This window comes from Gossypium raimondii, chromosome 13 (assembly GCF_025698545.1).
Source record: "Gossypium raimondii isolate GPD5lz chromosome 13, ASM2569854v1, whole genome shotgun sequence".
Lineage (NCBI taxonomy): Eukaryota > Viridiplantae > Streptophyta > Magnoliopsida > Malvales > Malvaceae > Gossypium > Gossypium raimondii.
In genome coordinates, this window is record NC_068577.1 from 45582913 (window position 1) to 45603269 (window position 20357).

General features: G+C 36.0%; 6 protein-coding genes across 10 annotated transcripts; 2 read left to right on the forward strand and 4 right to left on the reverse strand.

Moving 5' to 3' along the window:
• Positions 1–485: 485 nt before the first annotated feature.
• Positions 486–3759, forward strand: LOC105783113 (probable galacturonosyltransferase 12). Its single transcript, XM_052626466.1, has 6 exons — positions 486–990; positions 1762–1814; positions 1909–2064; positions 2148–2741; positions 2853–3152; positions 3245–3759. The coding sequence occupies exons 1-6, from the start codon at positions 777–779 to the stop codon at positions 3527–3529; spliced, it is 1602 nt and encodes a 533-aa protein (XP_052482426.1). The 5' UTR covers positions 486–776; the 3' UTR covers positions 3530–3759.
• A 59-nt stretch (positions 3760–3818) lies between these two features.
• LOC105783114 (transcription factor ILR3) lies at positions 3819–6785 on the reverse strand. The gene is made up of 5 exons (XM_012608330.2): positions 6493–6785; positions 5274–5336; positions 4696–4773; positions 4441–4603; positions 3819–4305 (listed from the first exon to the last, which is right to left on the reverse strand). Exons 1-5 carry the CDS (start codon positions 6630–6632, stop codon positions 4030–4032), a joined length of 720 nt encoding a protein of 239 aa, XP_012463784.1. The 5' UTR covers positions 6633–6785; the 3' UTR covers positions 3819–4029.
• A 602-nt stretch (positions 6786–7387) lies between these two features.
• Positions 7388–8582, forward strand: LOC105782665 (photosynthetic NDH subunit of lumenal location 3, chloroplastic). 2 transcript variants are annotated; one of them, XM_012607550.2, is made up of 3 exons: positions 7388–7762; positions 7889–8175; positions 8273–8582. In XM_012607550.2, exons 1-3 carry the CDS (start codon positions 7477–7479, stop codon positions 8369–8371), a joined length of 672 nt encoding a protein of 223 aa, XP_012463004.1. In that variant the 5' UTR covers positions 7388–7476; the 3' UTR covers positions 8372–8582. The 2 variants fall into 2 exon arrangements, with proteins under 2 accessions (XP_012463004.1, XP_012463003.1); XM_012607549.2 differs by having other exon boundaries at positions 7389–7762; positions 7886–8175.
• On the reverse strand, positions 8540–9842 carry LOC105782666 (21.7 kDa class VI heat shock protein). Of its 2 annotated transcripts, none has more exons than XM_012607551.2 (2): positions 9462–9842; positions 8540–9118 (listed from the first exon to the last, which is right to left on the reverse strand). In XM_012607551.2, exons 1-2 carry the CDS (start codon positions 9766–9768, stop codon positions 8832–8834), a joined length of 594 nt encoding a protein of 197 aa, XP_012463005.1. In that variant the 5' UTR covers positions 9769–9842; the 3' UTR covers positions 8540–8831. The 2 variants fall into 2 exon arrangements, with proteins under 2 accessions (XP_012463005.1, XP_012463006.1); XM_012607552.2 differs by having other exon boundaries at positions 8540–9115; positions 9462–9838.
• Positions 9843–11174: 1332 nt separating this feature from the next.
• LOC105782664 (formin-like protein 5) lies at positions 11175–17723 on the reverse strand. Of its 3 annotated transcripts, none has more exons than XM_052626587.1 (7): positions 16721–17723; positions 15217–15949; positions 14491–15130; positions 14218–14411; positions 13026–13261; positions 11941–12831; positions 11175–11812 (listed from the first exon to the last, which is right to left on the reverse strand). In XM_052626587.1, the coding sequence occupies exons 1-6, from the start codon at positions 16922–16924 to the stop codon at positions 11962–11964; spliced, it is 2877 nt and encodes a 958-aa protein (XP_052482547.1). In that variant the 5' UTR covers positions 16925–17723; the 3' UTR covers positions 11175–11812; positions 11941–11961. The 3 variants fall into 3 exon arrangements, with proteins under 3 accessions (XP_052482547.1, XP_012463002.1, XP_052482546.1); XM_012607548.2 differs by having other exon boundaries at positions 15214–15949; XM_052626586.1 differs by having other exon boundaries at positions 11175–11852; positions 15214–15949.
• Positions 17724–18780: 1057 nt separating this feature from the next.
• On the reverse strand, positions 18781–20139 carry LOC105782667 (histone H2A.6). Its single transcript, XM_012607553.2, has 2 exons — positions 19869–20139; positions 18781–19335 (listed from the first exon to the last, which is right to left on the reverse strand). Exons 1-2 carry the CDS (start codon positions 20055–20057, stop codon positions 19120–19122), a joined length of 405 nt encoding a protein of 134 aa, XP_012463007.1. The 5' UTR covers positions 20058–20139; the 3' UTR covers positions 18781–19119.
• Between the last annotated feature and the right edge of the window lie 218 nt (positions 20140–20357).

Consider the following 20357-nt stretch of genomic DNA (forward strand, 5'->3'; position numbering starts at 1 on the left):
CGATTAGTAAGTTCTAAGTGACAATTGGATAATTTTATAGTGGATCAATACACATTGACGAGTAGAAGAACATATCTTAGATTCAAATTGATTTGATGCTCAATGTCGGAGATCGGAGAAGAAAGTTGTTTAGATACATTCAAAGTTATTCCATGAAAACAAACTGAATTATAGAAGAGACGGAGAATAAAATGTTTCAATTGATGCAGGCGGTGCAAATAGAAAAAGTTACGTAGCAACGATTTTAATAGTTTAATAACTTACATGAAAACTTTCAAATAATTTAATAACTATTTATAACTTTTTAAAATTAAATGACCAAAACGTAAATTTATTAATAGTTTAGTGATATTCACGCAATATACTCTTTTTTCTATTTCTCAAGTATGATCTCCCAACATCCCCGATATCTATACTTTAAAACCAAGCCAAAACCTGCGAACTCAACAACAACAAAGTCTTGTGTCTTTTTCTCTTGAACAACCTTTTTTTTTTTTAATTTCCAAAATTAAAAAAAAAAACTTCTAGAAAACCATCCTGGTTCCAAGCAATGTTAGGTAAGTAATGAAAGCCGCAAATTCCAACACACAGCAGCCTTTCAAAATCCTCCATTTCCACACCCATTTCCCTCGGGTTTCTTCTCTTTATCTGTTCTTCTTCAGCTCTCTCAAAACTGCTCAGAAGAACTCTAGCAGATTGATAACCCCATTGTCTTTTTTTTTTTCTGGTATTTTTGGGTTTTTTATTTTATTTTGAAGACAAGAAATCAAACAGCAATGCAGCTTCATGTTTCACCGAGTTTGAGGCATGTAACAGTGTTTCCTGGGAAAGGTGTAAGAGAATTCATCAAAGTTAGGATTGGTTCCAGATGGGTTTCCTATCGAATGCTGTTTTATTCGCTTCTCTTCTTCACATTCCTTCTTAGATTCATCTTTGTTTTCTCCACCGTTGATACCATTGATGGAGATCTTTCCAAGTGTTCCACCATTGGTATTTATTATCTCATTATTAACCTATTATATACATTAAGTTTTAAACTGCTAATAATTTATATTATTTTAATTTTATTGTATGCTTTTTAGTTTGGTTTTTAGGGTCTTAGCAGATCTAGATGTCACATTTTGTTTGTTGTATGTTAAGTCTAACTATTTGCTTATTCCCTTAATTTCATAATTTTTAATAATAAAAATTGATGAAAATTTTAATTGAAAAGACTAGTTTACAATTTGATTTAATTTATAAGGATTAATTTATTTATTTTTGAATAAAAAATAAAATATAATCTAACTTTTAATACAAGTATCCCGAATAATGTTATTCTCTTATTTTATTTATATTCAAGAGTCAAATGGGTCAAATGGGAGCGTGTTGAACTCTTTCAATGTATTTTTTTTCTAATTTTAGAAAAAATTATTACAAAATTTGAAAATATTTGTGTCTTAAGTTTAAATCTCATTAATTATAAATTTAATTTTTTCAAACATTAAAAGAATACCTTTACAATAATATTATATATTATTAAATATGAGGTCTTTCTATTTATATCTAAATTAATTTGAGTTTAACTCGTAATACAAACTCAATTATAATATAGCGGTATTCATGTTGATATCTAAATAAGTAAAAACATGAGAAAATAGATTTTATGTTTTCCTCCAATCACTTATTATTGTTGTTATTAGTATTATTATAGCATTCAAAAAGTAATAATAATAGAAATAAAATTGGGTTTCAATTTTAATTACTGATTTATTTATGATAGGTTGCTTGGGAAAAGAATAGGGCCAAGGATTTTGGGAAGAATGGAGTCAAATGTAAATTCTTAAACTCATATATATTTCAGTTATTTCACTTAATTTTTTTTGTTGTTAAATATTTCATTAAATCGTGGGTTATTTTTAACTAAAGGTTCCAGAGGTGATATACCAAATACTAGATGAAGCAATCAGCGAAGAGGAAGTAGAACCAAAATCTGATATTCCTCAGACACTACATGATTTCATGGCTGACATCAAACAAACCACACCTGATGCTAAAGCCTTTGCTCTCAAGCTTCGACAAATGGTATGTGTTTCAATTATTAAAATATACTTTCTTTTAAATTAATAGGTTGTTTTGGATCTAACATAAAATAATTTTTTTTCCAGGTACTTCTCCTTGAACAAAAAACAAGAAAAGCCAAAATCCAAGAATATTTGTACCGGCATGTAGCATCAAGCAGCATACCAAAACATTTGCATTGCTTGGCACTAAAGCTAGCCAATGAGCACTCCAACAACGCTGCCGCTCGCCTCCAGCTCCCCTCCACCGATCTCGTCCCCACCCTCGTCGACAACTCTTACTTCCACTTTGTCTTGGCCTCCGATAATGTGCTTGCCGCCTCCGTCGTTGCAAAATCCCTCATTAAAAACGCCTTGCGCCCTCGAAAGTTCGTGCTACACATAATAACCGATCGTAAGACGTATGCCCCCATGCAGGCATGGTTCTCGTTGCATCCTTTGGCTCCTGCTGTAATTGAGGTGAAGGCATTGCATCAATTCGATTGGCTTTCGAAAGGTAAGGTCCCTGTTTTAGAAGCCATGGAAAAAGATCAAAGAGTAAGGTCCAAGTTCAGAGGGGGTTCATCAGCAATTGTAGCAAAAAATAATACTGAGAAGCCTCAAGTCATTGCGGCAAAACTACAAGCACTTAGTCCTAAATACAACTCCTTGATGAATCACATTCGCATACATTTACCCGAGGTAAAGTATAATCCTCCTACTATGTTAGACATGTACTTATATCCGACATTCATTTCCGGGTCCGAATAACATAGCTAAAAACTCTTCTTTTTTTCTTTTCTTTTTTTCCAGTTGTTTCCGAGCCTGAACAAGGTAGTCTTCTTAGATGATGACATTGTGATACAAACCGATCTTTCGGCTCTATGGGATATTGATCTGAATGGGAAAGTTAATGGAGCAGTGGAGACATGCAGAGGCGAAGATTCGTTCGTCATGTCGAAGAGATTCAAGAGCTATCTCAACTTCTCACACCCTTTGATTGCCAACTTTGATCCTAATGAATGTGCATGGGCTTATGGTATGAACATTTTTGATCTTGAGGCATGGAGGAAGACCAACATTACCCTCACATACTATCACTGGCTTGAACAGGTAAGCTTCATTAAATATCTTTGATTTCAGTAACAGTGGAACTTAGGTATATAATATTATCCAACTTAGGACTAATTCAATTGGGGGTGCAGAACTTGAAATCAGACCTGAGTTTGTGGCAACTGGGAACATTACCGCCTGGTCTAATTGCATTCCATGGTCAAGTTCATGTGATTGATCCATTTTGGCACATGCTGGGATTGGGTTACCAGGATAATACAACATTATCTGATGCTGAGACAGCTGGGGTTATCCATTTTAATGGCAGAGCAAAGCCTTGGCTTGACATTGCTTTCCCTCAACTTCGACCTTCGTGGGCCAAGTACATTGATTTCTCTGATAAATTCATCAAGGGTTGTCACATTCGGGTATCTTAAAACAAAGGGTTTTTTTTTTTTTTTTTTGAGAATCAGTGTCCCATAGTGATGATAAAATTAAGTATCTGTATATGACAACCAAATGAGGTGAGAGCTCTTTACGAAATCATGGCCTTCAATACTGATTTTGTGACTGAAATGTTGCAAAAGGCATCTGATTCTGTGGAGCTCTTGATTCGTGGTTTTTAGCGACGGAAATAAAATGCAATTCTCGGGATTTCATCAATAAATTATTTAGGTCCCTTTACTTCTAAGAAAGGCCTAATAATAGTCGCAAATAATGAGAGGCTTATAGAACAGAGAAACACAGGTTGCCCTGATTAACTTATTAAAAATTTACATGTGATTACCAGTATCGAATTGTAAGAGTACAATGACAGTCACCCAAGAAATCCCAGTTAGAGAACTTCAGTAAATACTGGAACATCCCAGAAAAATGACAAAACCAATACCCTTGTTTGCATTTTGATGCAAATCCCAATTCATTATTGGTTGCCACCTTATGCAACCGGAGGGCGGAGTACATGATCCTGTGAGGTATCCACTGCTGCAGGTGGCATGAATTGCCACATTGCCACTCCTGGATAACCAAAGAAAGGAACCAACTTGTTCCCATGAGCTTGACCTTGGGCGGCAGCAGCAGCAAATGCAGAAGGGATTGCTGGCGCAGGAGGCATGAAGCTAGGTTGTGCATTCATGGTTTTGAGTTGCTGCTCCAGCTTTTCCTTCTCGGCTTTCAGCCTCTGCTTTTCCTCACGAAGCTCATTCTTCTCAGCCTAAACCAGCAGAAATACAGTTTAATATGATGCAATGGACATGCTCATGCTTCTTTTAGTCCTAAATAGAAAAATCACAAGCTTAAACTTTTCGATAATATTTTAATCAAAATAAGACCCTCATGGCAGTCTCACCTTTAACTCTTTAATCCTTTCCTGGAGACTTGAATTTGAATCCTTCATTTTTTGGGCTTCATCTCGTAACTGGGTCACCATTCGAACAGCATCCACCAAAATAGCAGACTTGTCTGTTTTGGGAGGCCTTCCAGGTTCCAAAATAGCTCCCAGCTCCATAAACCTGTAATTTTGAAATGTTGAACAGTCATGCTATGCAAATAAAAAAAAGAAAAGAAAGCGAAGAAAAAACCAAGAGAAGAGAGATGAGAGTACTTGTCATTTAGCCTATCCCTACGCAACTTCTCCCTACATGCTTTGGAGCTAGAAGGGTTGCATGATTCAGATCTACCCCTGCAACAGGCAACAAAACAAGTGACAAGGTTCCTCCTATATCAAACTTCTTTCAAGTAGATTTTTTGTTAGCACAATTGACACATTTGCAGATACCAAGTTAACTATATCAATTAATAATGCACAATGAAGACTCGAGTAAACTCTGAAGCTCATGCTACATCTAAATCATTTTATAAATGCGACTTGACTGACACTGTTTCCAGCTTTACTGAGAGAATATAGCAGCAGGTTAAAAGCTAACACAAATTAAAATGCTTTAGTCCGTAAAGGCCCTTAGGCCATATGTAAGCCTTGAAGTTTCAAAAATCTAAATGCAACTCCTTCAATAAAGGTATTCTAAACCCACCAAAACAGTTATAATTTTTCTAAACACACATATGAGTAAATAAGAAGCGAAAGCCAACTCATCATGAAACTTTAACTGGAAATATATATATACATACATATATGTATTTTCTCTACTAGATAATAGAGAGTATAAAAGGGCAGAATAGTACCTCTTCTTTGAACCAGATTCCGTAAGGCCATCCAGATCCCCAAACGAGTTGTCAACTTCCACACTAGGAACAGATCATACCCAAACCATAAAGAAAAAAATAAGACAGGAGAAACACAAGCAACCACACAAAAATAAAAGAGAGATAATCTTGCTTGCCAATGCAAGAAGTAAGACAAGCTTAAATGAAGATAAACAAAGTATTGAAATATACACACTGGCATGAAAATGACAAATGTCGCTAAATGAAAAATCCTCAACATTTCAAGGTGTTGTGGCTAAATCAACACACACTGGTGAACTTGGGAGTGATAAGTAAGGACCTCATTAGGCTCTTGTTAGCAGCCTAGGACTTCGAAGAAGTTGATCCTAACGTGCTCCTACCCTCCCAGTGAATTTGAATTCTTATTCTATAAATATCGTAAAGATTCGAGAAGCAAGAAAAGATTCATAAAAACAACATGCCTAATCAAGTCGGCATCAACAACTGTATTGCATGGTAACACACTTCAAAGGGACACCCTATAGCGCCCTCACCAAATAGCATACGTTCATAACACATGCAGCAGCTTAGTTCATATCTCACTTTCAATAACATTGCTTTGATTTCAAAGAATCCTCCAAGTAGCATGACCACAAAATCCAGATCATTTCAATTGTGGTTCAGGTTTGAAACACAAAATGTAAGATACATGAGAGAGTATTAGTGGAATGTGGATACAGAAACCACATTAACACAAACAAATGACGAAAGCACTACAGAAAGTATCTTGGCAGGTTATTTTGCATACAAACACTATAGTCAAACCAAATGCACAACTTAACAGGTCGCTTAAATATAGTGCACCCTTGTGATGAACAAATTAATCTGCCAATATAACCATCAAAATACAATCGAACTAGACTTATGAAAGACCTTTCAATCAAATTACAATTTTTAAGGAAAAAAAAGACCAACCATTTTTCATAATTTACTAAAGAAGAACCTTAATCAACTCCCATTTATACACCAAAATGCCTTAACTTTTCCATGAAAAACCGGTAAAAAAAATTTTATAACGAACTCCAAGAAACCCTAATTGGATTAAACAAAATTAACACCGCCAGATGATTAAAATATTCTCCAAACAAAGGCAACTACTCAAATAAACAATTTTCAAACCCTAATTGAAAATTAGAAAAAGCGAGAAAAAAAGAGAGAGATTATTTTAGCGGGATACTTGACAGCAGTAGAAGGAGCGTTGGTTGGCTGCGTGGACCAAGAAAAACCGGTGTAAGGTCCGTCGGGAACAGGGATATCGTCGATCAAGGTTGAGTAGTCGAAGTGAGACCAGTAACTGGGGTTTTCAGGGGGCACCATTCTCCGCTGGCTTCGAAATTTTTGCCGGAAAGTTTTAAAAGGGTTTTGTTTGATTTTCCGGCTTTCAAAAAGAGGAGGGGGCTCTGTTTGGGAGAGAGAAAATAACAGATGCGTCTATCTTATTTCAGTCCTCATAAAAACTTTACTAGCAAATTGATACAGAATTATACCCAATTTTTACCTTCCTACTTAAATTATTTTATTATATTTCATTTTCATTTAATTTAAAAAAAATCACGTATTTATTTGTGAACTAATAAATGTTTAAAACTAGTCGTAATAAACTTAATTAATGGAGAGTATTTTTAATAAAACTTGATTAATTATAAAATGTTTGGAAAATTGAAGTTGGAAAGCCCACTTTGGCAACTCAAATTTATTGAATGAAGGTCAACTAAAGCAGACACCACCGAATACAGTATTTATAATTTGTTTTTTTATAGATAATAGTTAAATTTAAATTTAAAAATTATTATTTGAAAAATATGTATTCATGTTAAAATTTAGATATATGAATATTTATAATTTTAATTTATAAAATTTAGAATTTTGAAAGTTTAGATATTGGAAAAATGGTTAGAAATTTATATGATTTTAGATCTGAGATGAATAATAGTATTTACTATGAATTTGAATCATAATATTCAGATAATTTATGGATAATAAATACATTTAAACATTTATTAAAAAAATCATTGAAGAGATGGGCCAAAAGGACTAAACTACCCTTATTATGGATATCCTTCTGGTGGACAGTAGTTCCCACTGCTCCCAACGGATATGAACTGAAATACTAAGAAACCTTACTCTTATCACCAACTTAAACACAATCCTCAAATTCTTGATGAAAATGGCGCATTTAGCCAGCTTAAATGGAATCACCGAGACCCTTCCCGCTATCCCAAAGCTTCCCACCATCCGAAGAACCCGCAAAACATCGAAAATCATCGGATTTCTTGGCAAAAACACCTCAAACTTCCATGGACAACCACCACTGCAAACTACCAGAAGAATGGCATTAGCCTTTGCCTCCATTGCTCTTATTGGAACTTCTACCAATGGTATCTCCCTTGCCGAAGATAACGGCTATTGGATTACCGATCTTTTACCCGTTCCTTCCGTCAAAAACAGTATGCTTTCTTATCGTCATTTGCTCATTCTTGCTGCTGTTCGTTGCTTGCAATGAACAAATAGTTCTACTATGACATGAATTGAAATGCGTTTTTCATTTTGGTTTTTGGTTTCTTGAACAGCAGAGATAACGAATGCGGATACCGGAACTCGATCTTTCGTCAAGAAAGGACTGTATGTGGCTAATCTTAACACCAAGAACCGCATGTATAGGCTCAAGAAATATGCATTTGATCTTCTTGCAATGGCGGATTTGATTGGACCAGACACTTTGAATTATGTTAAGAAGTATTTGAGACTTAAATCTACTGTTATGTACTACGATTTCGACAAAATCATCTCCGCCGCAGCCACTGATGATAAGCAACCTCTTATTACCTTGGCTAACAGATTATTTGACAGTTTTGAAAAGGTAAAAAAGAACTCAATCTCTGAATCAATCTTTGCAGAAAATGAGAGTTTAATATCAGATGCTAACAACTGTAAATGTTTTCCGATTTTGTTGGCAGCTCGAAGACGCTGCAAAGATGCGTAATCTGCCCCAGACGGAATCATGTTATCAAGACACAAAAGTTATTCTCCAAGAGGTCATGGACCGAATGGCCTAAATCTGCTGCATTTTCTTTGTCAAATATTGGCAAAATCTATATGTTCCAACATTGATGCAGCTCATTTGTCCTTAAGTACATTAGCATATATGAAAGGGAACAAAGAAAAGGGATTATGGTGTCTGTTTTCATTTTGATGGTAGGAAGCAATTTCAGCAGATTATCATGTTGTCCGGATTTTTCATTTTTATTGAAGTGCTCATTTCCAGTACATAGTCGACACATATATGAGTATGGGAATATGACCCTCCAAAGACCCACCAAATACATGGAAAAACAAGAGATCCAGGTCTGAATTGCAGATAATTAACATGGCCTGTATCTGCTATCTGAAACCAAATGTTCATAACTTTAACACATATTCTCACATGGTCAATCTCATGGTTTTAAATCAGATTAAAAAATTTTCATCATGTCAAGATTATCACATTTTTGTGTTTCTGTGTCAATTGTTCCACATTCATTCTGAATTTTTTCCAACTCCACTGGCAGAAGTATCAGAATGCAAAAGATTTCGAGGAATTCGGATCTCGAGAACCACGTCGACACTTAGATAGGCCTCTATTCTTCTCCAATCCGCATCTTCTGGTAGTTCAAGTCTCCTTACATATCCATATTCCCACCAATTGCAGCTTCTCCAATCCTTTTTCTGGGATTCTCTCTGCAGCAACTTCAGTTGTCCAAAAATTTCAACAATTTTCCCTTTTTCGACATGGATTTGTACATTATTCGTTTTCCCTACCCCTGCTTCAATTCATCAAAACATTATTTGATCAGTTTTGACAAAGAGAAACAATCACTTAACCTAAGGAATGTCTTCATCTCCTTTTTCCCAGTTTCAGAACCAAAAATGTTTCGAAAACAAGGTACCTTGTTTTACAAGGCACTTTGGGTTCATATCTATCTTTATAACTAACTTCATCTTATTTTTCCCATTTTTCAGAACCAAAAGGTGTTCCAAAAACAAGGTTCCTTGTTTTAAAAGGCACACAATGATTTCCAACTTAGGGTTCATATCTATCTTTATGAACATTAAATCTATATTTTAACTTGAGAATTCCAAAAAGGGTGCTTGGAGAAAAACACTTACCTGGAAGTTCTGCTTTAAGAACATAAGCTTGATCTGTCTGAAACCAATCAACTGAGCTCTTACCAGAGTTCCTTAGATTTGATAATAAGCTATCTGATTCAAAGTCCCATAGAGGAAAGGCATCTGATGGATCAAAGAATTTCCCAAACAACAATGGACTAAACAATGATCCTTCTCCAAATACCTTATGCACTACTGGATTTCCATGGGAGAGTAACCTCTTGAATTCGTCCTCGGCTAATGAAATACACCATTTGTGAGGAGTTTGGTCTTCTGTCTGAACTTCAAGCTTAAGGCAACTAGTCATTGAAAGATTGTAACCAAACCAAAAAAAAAAATGTTATGATTTCAGAGTTTCTCTGTGAGAGAGTTTTTGTGGAATTTAGCATCTTATAGTGGTAGAGAGAGTCTTTTAGGTAAAGCAGTGGACAAATTCCCTTGGAATATTTTGAAGAGTGTAAAGTATAAAAGTAGAAAAAGAATCATTCTCTTCTGCACATTGATCACCGATGAGATGGAACCCGGACTTTTCATTTGGTCTAAAGTACTTATGGCCCATACATATTCCAATATGAATATAATGTCATGATTTTCCAAGTATATTAAAAAAAAGTTTAAGAAATGGGTACCGGACACATGTCCATATCTGTCACTTTCGAGTCCGGGCTGTACACTAGGCACGAACTAATGCTGTTTTGCTGAGAATCTGATATAAGTTTCTGGAAATATTTGCAGAACCATCAGTTCTTGCTTTTATGCTCTCCACAAAATTTCAACAATCATTACATCATAATCTTCATGAAAGTTCCAATATTGTTCCATAGAGAAACTAAGAACTGATTGTTCAGAAGATTACAGACCAGAGACGTTAATCCAAAGCTAACTCATATGGCATGACATAAACATTATTCCTTATTATTCATGGATAAAAGGCTCAAAAACATGATCGTTTGATCACAAAGATTCTCGAGACTTATCATGATCAGGCATGGTGGATAAAACCTGTGAGAGTTGACACAGAAGAGTCCATGTTGACTCAAGACTATGGAGATTTTTGTGTTTTTGGCTGCACCAATGAACCACACGACTACACAAACTGTTGATGACTACGGAATCTCGAGTTTCACTGTTGAATCCATTTTCATGAGACAGTTATAGTTTGTTGTTGAAATATACATGTGTCCTTTATTCCAGTTTAACAGTTTACCAATGAACAGGTTGAAAAACACTTGGAAATGATGTAAAGGTGTGTATGAAAAGAATATTTCTTTTCCTCACTGGAATTCAGGTATAAGTATTAACTTGTATTAAAATAATATAAGAGTGTGTGAAAGGAATATACTTTACCTCGAGTTCGGGTATGAGTATTAACTTGTTTCAATGAAATGGATGGCAGCTGTTAGTTCCATTTCCACCTGTTACTTATTATAGTGGCAATAAATATTTGGATGGCACATGCATCTGGTTTTGGCATCTTTTTAGACCTTACTTTTCCTTGAACAGAAGAAATGGTATCTTCCTTTTCCTTCATAGATGCTTGTAGCTGTGGAAATATGCAGCAGCCACTTTGGATATTGGAAAATAAGCCACATAACAATTCCTTTCCTACAGATAAATGCTCATCTTGTACTCCAATCTTGGAATAATTTGACAGCATTCAACCAGAAATTGATGGTCCAGTGCATGTAAATGACTAGTAAACTAATACAGAACTGAGTCAAACAGAAAGAAAAAAGTCTACAAAAAGAAAGCATTACACCATTTTTTATTCATTGCCCCTAAGTTGCAGTTCCTTCAATGAATAGGAATCTAAAGATCATATCTGATCTCCTGGTTTGCAGGTTGCAGGCATCCCAGGCAAAATGCAATAAGTAACCATTAACCATTAATCTAATACAATAGTTGAAATTTATAATGATATCTAATATTTGGGATTCAACTTCCCTCCCTTTTGATCCCTTTCCGTCCTACCTAGCAGAGTATTAAGTAATCCAAAGCAGGACGAGGCGGCAAATATCATTCTCCAGACTCAATCAAGAATCATAGATATCAAATTTTCTTCCCTCTAAGGTTAAAGCAGTTTCTAATTTCAACTCTACCCTGATTAATATTCCTTCAAAATCGGAATATGCACAAGTTGGCAGATGAAGGGAATCCAACAGGAACCATGAATCGAGTACCAGAGAAAGATCAACTGCAGTTCACAATGTTAGCTCTATAGCTATCTAGCATTGCAGCTGTAATTCCATCAGCTTATCCCCTTTCAGTTGAGATTTGGCATGTATTTGATAATTGCATCACCACTGGTTTGGCGGTATCCCATCTTGATCAACTGCCAATGGAACATGCATCTGAGGAGAAACGGAACTTAGATCTCACCAGCAACATTATCTATGCCACATATTGTCTTAGTATTAAGTTTCAGCAAATAAATGTGGCAAGGTAAAAGGTTTGCTTGATAGGGATAAGAACATCGTACCTTTCTCGAATGTGAACGATATCAACTCTTTTCATCTGAACTAGAACTTGGACTAGAATCATCCTTCCTTTGTTGAGCAATTGCAGGAAAAAGCTTCTGACGAGGGTCGGGAGAAGGTGGTGCAACACGAGACTCAGAGGAAGTTGATGCATTGGAGGTCTGTTTTTTCGGTGGTTGTGTTGGCTTCTTAGGTGCATTTTTAACCTCTCTGCACACCTTATCTAAAATAACCAAAAAGTCCCGAACAACAGAAAATATTCGTAAGCCCTCATCCTTCTTTACATTACCATGAAAGTAATCACCAGTGCTCTTTACTAAATCCATTACTTTCTTCTCCTCTTCAAGCAACGACATGACACTAGACTCAGCATTCTTCACAAAACTCTCTAGTGTTTCATGAAAACCACTTTTTTCACCGCTATCCTTCATTTCCGTGTTCAAGAAATTACGTGTTTTTACCATTGCATGGCCAACTTTGGCAACATTAGATGATAAGTTTTCAGCATCAAGAGCTGCAGCTTTCTTGACATATTCAAGTTCACTACTCAGATTTGAAACCGCCTGGAGACCAAGGTTGCGGTAGTACTCTTCATCATCAGGGGAAACATCCTCAAGCAGGTCTTCGGATTTTATGCTACTAAAACTTCTGCTTTCTCTTGCAATACGGGCAGCTCTCAAACCTTCAGTGCGTATTATTTCTAGGAGAACGAAATGCAATAGTGTTGTCTTACCATCTACTCCTTTAACATCTGATAACTTCAAAAGTGTGTCGAGTTTGAAAGCTTGTGCCCCACCGCGGAATGTTCCATCATTCATGCGATTTCCAGTTTTAAGGACAGCTTCTAAGAGCTTGAGGAATAGGCGGCTACTTTTAAGTTCCTTGCAAGCAGCCTGAAAAAGAGGAAAGAGCCTAAATTTGATTGAATAAAACATTAAACAAATTGTGCTTTTCCATGAAAATACACATCCTTAAAGTTACCTTTGGTTTGCCATCCAAAATATGTTTCCGATGCATGACATACCTTGTATGAATTACCAGACCATATTTATCATGCAAGCCACCCAATTAAAATATAATGACCCACCTCTAATATTTGAAAGGACTCTCTAGTGGCAGTAAGCTCATCGTGAAGAGAGCACATAAATAGCAGTGTTTCCATTTTTTGATAAGCGAAAGGGATGTCAACCACGACTTTCAGGAACCGCTCCGCAGGGCCAAGTTGAGTAATTTCACCAGTGAACAGTCTAAGTTTGAGTTCTTCATCTGATGTCGGTGCCATCTTCAACAAAGTTTGAAGGAGTTCGACAGGGAGCTCATTTCCTAATTTCAGAATAACTAGTTAGAATATCACAACTGAAACATCAACACATTAGTACTACCTTTTTTTTATACCAAATGAAAGAGCACGATAGAGTAACAGCATAACATGAATCAAACACATGATTGATCAGTGACGTAAAGTTTCTTGAAGCTATTTCAGTTATGAACTATTCCCTCACGATATTTTCTTAAATATTTTCAGATCCAAAACTGGATCCAGGGCTAATAGTAAGATTTATCTAACATAATTTCTTATTTAAGAAATTTTGTTTGGCTGTTTATAATCTAATGTTCTAACCGAATTTTAGGAACCTGGCTTATTTTACTAATTTTCAAATTTTTAATTTATGTAGTTATGTCTATTTTCTCCAAACCTCAAGATGGGTAACAAAGATGCATAAGCAAATAATGTTATTAATCAGGTTTGAGCGGAATATTCATGCCTATGTTATGCTCAAATTAACTTCAAGGATAGAAAAGATCATTCAATTTGATAACTCCTTTTCAAGGGAAAATGTGAAGAACAGTTCAGGCTATTCTATCTCATATGCTTAGCTTGAACTAGATATCCATGTTCAACTCTCTTCAGGCACTAGCATAACAACAGTCATAGTAGACATATAGAACATGGTAACTAAGATCCTTTCTCAAGATGAGGCACAATGTATGAAAAGTCAATAGGAATCAACTAAGAGGGATATAGGAAATTGCCCGATTCCATGGATGGTTGTGCTACTTTGAAGGACCAACAAAAGGTATTAGAATTTGCACTGGCTGAGTTAATTATCAACAATTATCCACCAGTAATCGAAAGGAGGGACATTATAGTGGTGAAAATGCTGCTAACAACAATCTCTAGGTATGAACCATGTAAACATCTGTCCTTAGCACTGATTCATCAAACTACACATATGTTGCTCATTTTCTGAAAGGATAAATAAGGTGGAGGAAAGCACCTTCAACAAGTGCATCAGAAACTTCTTCTGAGGTCACATTCAATGCCCTTAACATGATTGCTAAATTTTGTGCTTTCTTGCCGTCCAGGAGTTGAATAAACTGAGGTTCCTGTGCAGTGGACTCCTTTTTATCACTTTTGCTCTTCTCAACAGGTGAATACCCAAACAGTGTTTCTATCTTCGCATTATTTAACCTGCAATGTTAGTATTAAGCATCCCATACTGATCCGTCGGCATCAAGAGAAAGGAAACAAGAAAAGAGTTGTTACATACTGGAATGATCCGCCTTTAATCTGATTCCACACCTGTCCTTGCTCAGGGGTATTTGCAACTTTATCCCAAAAAAATGGCTTTAGTTTGGCTTTAGAAGCACTGCCTGAGCCAGGTCCCCCCCGACCGGGAGCATTTGGTGGTCGAGGCCCCTTTGAACCCAAGGGTGGAGGTGGTCTAGGACCACCACCAGCTTTTGGAGGAGGTGGTGGAGGAGCGCCAGCTTTAGAAGGAGGTGGTGGAGGAGCACCAGCTTTCGGAGGAGGTGGTGGAGGAGCACCAGGAGGTGGAGGGCCTGCACTGGTGGAGGCAGATTTCAGGGAGGGAGGTGGTGGAGGAGGAGGAGCAGACTTAGCTGGGACAGGAGCTTCAGGGGTGAGATCTTCTTTGCCAGGGGGAGGCTTCAAAGGAGGTAATCCGCCAGGACCTGCCCTTCCTGGAGGCAAGGGTAGCAGCGAACTAGCATTGCCTGGTGTCTCAGAAGATTCAGATGAGGCTTTGGCGGCATCAGCAGCAGCTCCACCTGATGAATTTCCATCCAAGGAGATTTGTAGAGCATCGGATTCAATGTAATCACTGCCATTAGTTGAAGCCTTTTGATGTTGGCTTGATTCTTTACTAGATCCAGGAGCATGAGTAGAGCCTGGAGAAAAGGAATGTTTCAATTAAAAAATTTGTCAAATGATTCTAGAGGACAACAGTATGTGGCAAAGGGAAAGCCTATACCACCAGAGGCGTCACTTCTTAAACTGAGAAGGGGGCTCTCATCATTTACCATAGATCCAGAATCTCTATGACAGCATAAAAATAAGATCAATGCTGCAATAAGAGACGTTACTACTGCCGTTGCAACACAAGCAATAATAATTATTTTATTGTGATCAGTCCCTCCTTCTCCTTCTCCTTCTCCTCCTTCTTCTTCATAATCTTCTTCGTCATCTGAACCTGAATCATCGGCAAGTTCTCTTGCAGGTACAGCTCGTTTATCATGTATACCGGGTGGAGAAGTTGAAAATGCCAGACTTACTGATAGATCTGTACTAGAATCAGGAGATTCATTAGCAAGAGAAGGGTCTGGAGCTGAGGATCGGGGTGTGGTTGGACCTAAGTTCAAGGCAGAGCCTACAGCTATGCTCTGAGCAGCTAAACTCTTCCTAGAAACCTCACACCAGCGAAACAATGACCCAGAATACTGGGGGTAACAAGTCTTAAAGCAGCTATCCTCTCCAGATTCTTGGAATAGAAGTTTATTCTTTCTTACGCAATCAGAAAGAACTTGCTTTAACTCTGGACGGATAACCTTAATAAATTTCTGAAACTTTTCTTTTGCTAATGAGTGACTTTTTGCACCGATATCATTGATTGTACTTCGTGTTTCCTCCGAAAGACGTAACTTGGGATCTTCAAAAGCTTCCTTTAAATTATTCAAATCTTGTCTGCAACTTATCCATAACAGCTCAGCCTGTATGTAAACAACTTAAGAATTTCAAACACTGTTACAACAGAAGGAAAGACTTAGTTTTTACTTCCTAAAAGCATCTTAATGTCCTAGCCTATTCACAGTTCATATTACAAGCGTTGCCTTATTAATAACAATTGCCATTACTTAACATTTGTTTTCATGATTTATGCTGTTAATACTCAATACAACCGTGATCAGAAAACAGTAATAATAAGCCTGAAAAACATTACAAAACATGATTCAAGACAATTTCAGCAGTTTTCAAAAAGTCAAACATGTAATGCCTCTTCTAGTTCTCAAAAGTTGAGCATGTACCGTCCATCCATATATGCAAGCTGCTGGTATTATCAAAAAAACCTCGTGAATTGCAGCAGATATTTCAATGCATTGATGCATACTTGTTTCCACCTCTAATATTGTTCCAACCAACTTACGTACATACCTCATCAATAATCAATGTGGAAATTACTAAAACTACTTCATACTTCTAAATAAGCATTGGTTAACTGCTAGATTGTGGTCTCACTGAACAAGCTGTCAACCATTTCAACACCAACAATAAAAGGCTTAAGCACCGTTTCAAAGAACCTGAAGTATTTTCTAATAAACAAATCCATAATTGATTTCAATCCATAAACAAACGTTGTTCAAGCAAAACCAATTGCATTCAATGGACAGTAAAATAAACAAAACAAATAACAAAACCAACTGTTTGTGTACAATGAGTTTATGGGAGAATAATGGAATGAAGAGAAGAGCAAACTGGTTTACCAGATCATCATAAATCTCCCCAGTTGATGGATCCACTATTTGATTAAGGAATGCTTCTTCTTCTTCTTCCTTAGTGTAATCTAAGCTGACAGCAAATGATGCAAAAAGCAGAACTACCAAAAACCACAAACTATTGGTTCTTATGAGACCCATTTGTCCTTGTACCATCAGCATCATCACAAACAGAAAAGGGTTCCTTTTCATTTCATCAATAAAGAGAACCCCTCACCACCAACACAACCCAAAACCTTTCAAAATTATCCTTATCATATAGCACCAATTCAATTCAATTTTCCCTCAAAAGAAACCCTTGGAATTTTTTCCTCCAAAACTTGATGAAATATTGAAACTTGGAATCAGAAATCCAGAAACCAAACAAAACACGGAATTTATCTTCCCTCAGAGAGATAAAAAAAAATGGGGTGAGGATCATTATTTTGAAACAAAAAACCCAGAAATGAGCTTGAAAAGAAAAATAAATAAAAATAAAAACCAATAAATTTCAAATCTTTTCTTCTCAATTTTACCGACCATTTGTATTGGTAATTCAAAGATGTTGAAATTTGACCAAAAATGGGGAAAGATAGGATCCTCTTGTTATGACGAGATCCCATCAATGGCAGCAACTCATTGAAAACATATATATACATTAGCTGTTACCATGCATGTAGAAAAGTTGATAAGGAAAACATTGCCTTCATTTTGATCACGGGTTCTTACAATGAACAGATAAAATAAAATGTTTCCAAGGTTAAGGCTTCCTCTTTTTGTTGGGTTTGAAATGAAAAAATAGTGTAGAAAAGAAAAGGGGCAAAAAAAGCATTTTAATTTTAAAGAATGCATTTTAGGGATATAAAATGAGGCTTTCAGGGGGTGGGTAATTAGTGGAGTAATTAAGGATCTGTTATGACAGGTTAATTATACATGGAGAAAAAACCTTTCATAAATTAGTGATAATTATTACTAGTTTTGAAAAGATAATTCCTTTTTTAACTAATGTTTTGTATCTAAAATAGAAACAAACACAAGGACCAGATATGAAATATTACAGATTATTAACAAGGATGTTATATTATCCATTTTGGATGCTTTATTTTTAACAAGGACATATAAATTCAATTGATCATTAGATTATGTATATGAATGTCTATTTTCATCAATAAAAATTTTAAAATGAATTATGACAAGCTGATTTTCCATTGAACCATGACAAGTATCAAAGTCTTAAAATGATTACTGAGGCTCATCAGTTGGGATTAGCCAAAACAACATTTTAATACACCGTTTTCGTTTAATATTAAAAACGCTGTCAAAATAATTTAAATACAACATAGACATACAAAATAGAAAAATAGTACCAATTAACACGAATATGAACCAACATCATTCCCAAGGATGTTATAGCATAGATTATAGCAACACAAACTGAGCTAAGCTTAACATGCATGTCTAGGTCCTTCAGCTAAAAGGGTTCTTTGATTTTGCCACAAATGTTGGTTTCATTATGCCCTTCGGGCCTTTGCACTTACATGTTGGTTAGTTGCATGAAAAAATGGCTTTTGGGGGGTTCACTTTGAGGGTTTTGGCCTACAATTTCAACCTGCAACATAAAAAACCAGAACAAGACTCTGAATCCCAACAACATCACATCAATCTCACTTCCAACGTCTTTTTACAATCCAAATCATGAAATCCTACAAATTCACAACACACATCACATACTACATAGGATTCTACATCTGTTACACACATCTAAATACTACCCCCTTCCAAATGGCAACAAATTTTCACAAAAATACATCACCAAAACTTTAACCAGCACAAGCATTAATCACCTTCACACTTGTCATAATAAGAATTTTTATTTTGTTAACAAATAAAGTAAAAACACACTTTTAAAATATTACAATGCATATAATTACAAATAAAACAGTCAACTATTACATTAAATAGGCATTCATTATGCAAAAGTAACAAGCTTCAATTAATGCACATGTTAACCCGAACAAACAACAAAACCAATCATCAAGATTAAGATCCAAACCAAGAAAATACACAAATTGAAATTGAAATATTGCATTAATTTCATTAATGAAAAAAAAAAGTCACAACTCTTCTATTAACCAAGTAACAGATATTGATGATTAGATTATATTCACATTAAACTAAGAAGCCTAGACTACCTACTAAACTAAACACCGTGAACAAACTACAATCCCACAAAAGACATTTGAAACACTTGTTTTTCTTCATCTTCTTCAAACCCTAATCTCAAGAAACTAATGACAACAATCAAAACTAAAATTCAAGACCTGTTCCATCTCAGAACCGCATTAACACACAAGGAACCAGGATGCATTTCTCGCCAGCTTTCAGAATCTAAACTAATTGATCTGGATCTAATCATCATCACCGCCGGAAACCTTTGAGGAGCCTCCGGCTTTCTTGGGGAGGAGGAGGTTGTGGATGTTGGGCATCACACCTCCATTGGCAATCGTTACATCTCCAAGTAGTTTGCTCAGTTCTTCGTCGTTCCTCACAGCAAGCTGGATATGACGTGGCACAATTCGGGTTTTCTTGTTGTCTCTGGCTGCATTTCCAGCAAGCTCGAGAACCTGAAATATGGATACAATTTGCATTGACATTAGGAAAGGAGAAAACACTGAATATTCAATAAATTTAATATGGTTTTTATGTACATACAAACCCTAATTTCTTCTAAATTTGAGGATTAAAGTATCGAAATCTCGTGAAAATCTAAGCTTTCAGAATTAGTAGCAAATTGTTTTTCAGTGGATAAACCCTAATTTAGCAGCCCAATGAACTGAAAAGATATTACATTTAAAAATATAAAGCATAGATCTGAATTCATAAAAACTATATGGAAACCCTAGTTTGGAAACAGATCCATAAATTTTTTTTTCAAAAAAAAAAAGCCAAATTTTCAAAACAAAATTGCTGAAAGTTTCTCGTTTTAAAGTATTTTGAATAAAAGAACAAAATTTCTCAAAAGTTATGGGAGAAAATTGGAAACCCTGGATTAGGTCACAAACAAAAATAAACAACTTTAAAAAAAAAAAAAAACCCTTATCGATTAATCCCTAAGAATTTAAAGTAAAATAAACCCATATTAGAAAAGTGACGGTACCTCAGCCGCAAGATATTCAAGAACGGCAGCGAGGTAAACAGGAGCTCCAGCTCCGACACGTTCAGCATATTTTCCAGCCTTAAGGAACCGAGCGATACGACCCACCGGAAACTGAAGCCCGGCCTTGCTACTCCTCGATGTCGCCTTCTTCGAGGCCCCGGATCCAAGAGTTTTACCCCGACCTGCCATTGTATACTCGCAACGAAGATGATGAATTCCAAAAATACGAAAATGCAAAATGTAAAGGAATGGAACGGAAAAAGATCAAAGTGATACGATTGTTGGTTGTTTAGGTATATATACATATATATTGGAAGCGTAAGGGAATTAGCCAGTGGGAAGAGAGGACGCGGATCGATGACGAAAACCGTTGGATGATGAAGAGATAAACGGTTCAGATTTGAACCGAACACCGCTTCGGCTTTTTTGCTCTCAATCCTTCTATTCTTCACATATTTTAAATTTAGTCACTTTGTTTTTTTATTTATT

Bases quoted from the DNA above. Each gene is read 5' to 3' on its own strand.
- LOC105782664 (XM_012607548.2), bottom strand. From the start codon at position 16,924: ATGAAAAGGAACCCTTTTCTGTTTGTGATGATGCTGATGGTACAAGGA. The intron at 15,131-15,213 runs GTATAGGCTTTC...CCTTTTCTCCAG, and splicing joins AAGAAGTGACGCCTCTGGTG to GCTCTACTCATGCTCCTGGA. The intron at 14,412-14,490 runs GTATGTAACAAC...CTAACATTGCAG, and splicing joins ATTAAAGGCGGATCATTCCA to GTTAAATAATGCGAAGATAG.
- LOC105782667 (XM_012607553.2), bottom strand. From the start codon at position 20,057: ATGGCAGGTCGGGGTAAAACTCTTGGATCCGGGGCCTCGAAGAAGGCG. The intron at 19,336-19,868 runs GTACCGTCACTT...TCCATATTTCAG, and splicing joins TTGAATATCTTGCGGCTGAG to GTTCTCGAGCTTGCTGGAAA.
- LOC105782666 (XM_012607551.2), bottom strand. From the start codon at position 9,768: ATGACTAGTTGCCTTAAGCTTGAAGTTCAGACAGAAGACCAAACTCCT. The intron at 9,119-9,461 runs GTAAGTGTTTTT...GATGAATTGAAG, and splicing joins TCTTAAAGCAGAACTTCCAG to CAGGGGTAGGGAAAACGAAT.
- LOC105783114 (XM_012608330.2), bottom strand. From the start codon at position 6,632: ATGGTGCCCCCTGAAAACCCCAGTTACTGGTCTCACTTCGACTACTCA. The intron at 5,337-6,492 runs GTATCCCGCTAA...ATCTGTTCCTAG, and splicing joins GCTCCTTCTACTGCTGTCAA to TGTGGAAGTTGACAACTCGT. The intron at 4,306-4,440 runs GTGAGACTGCCA...CTGCTGGTTTAG, and splicing joins AAAGGATTAAAGAGTTAAAG to GCTGAGAAGAATGAGCTTCG.
- LOC105783113 (XM_052626466.1), top strand. From the start codon at position 777: ATGCAGCTTCATGTTTCACCGAGTTTGAGGCATGTAACAGTGTTTCCT. The intron at 991-1,761 runs GTATTTATTATC...TTATTTATGATA, and splicing joins TTCCAAGTGTTCCACCATTG to GGTTGCTTGGGAAAAGAATA. The intron at 2,742-2,852 runs GTAAAGTATAAT...CTTTTTTTCCAG, and splicing joins TTCGCATACATTTACCCGAG to TTGTTTCCGAGCCTGAACAA.
- LOC105782665 (XM_012607549.2), top strand. From the start codon at position 7,477: ATGAAAATGGCGCATTTAGCCAGCTTAAATGGAATCACCGAGACCCTT. The intron at 7,763-7,885 runs GTATGCTTTCTT...TTTCTTGAACAG, and splicing joins CGTTCCTTCCGTCAAAAACA to CAGAGATAACGAATGCGGAT. The intron at 8,176-8,272 runs GTAAAAAAGAAC...TTTTGTTGGCAG, and splicing joins TATTTGACAGTTTTGAAAAG to CTCGAAGACGCTGCAAAGAT.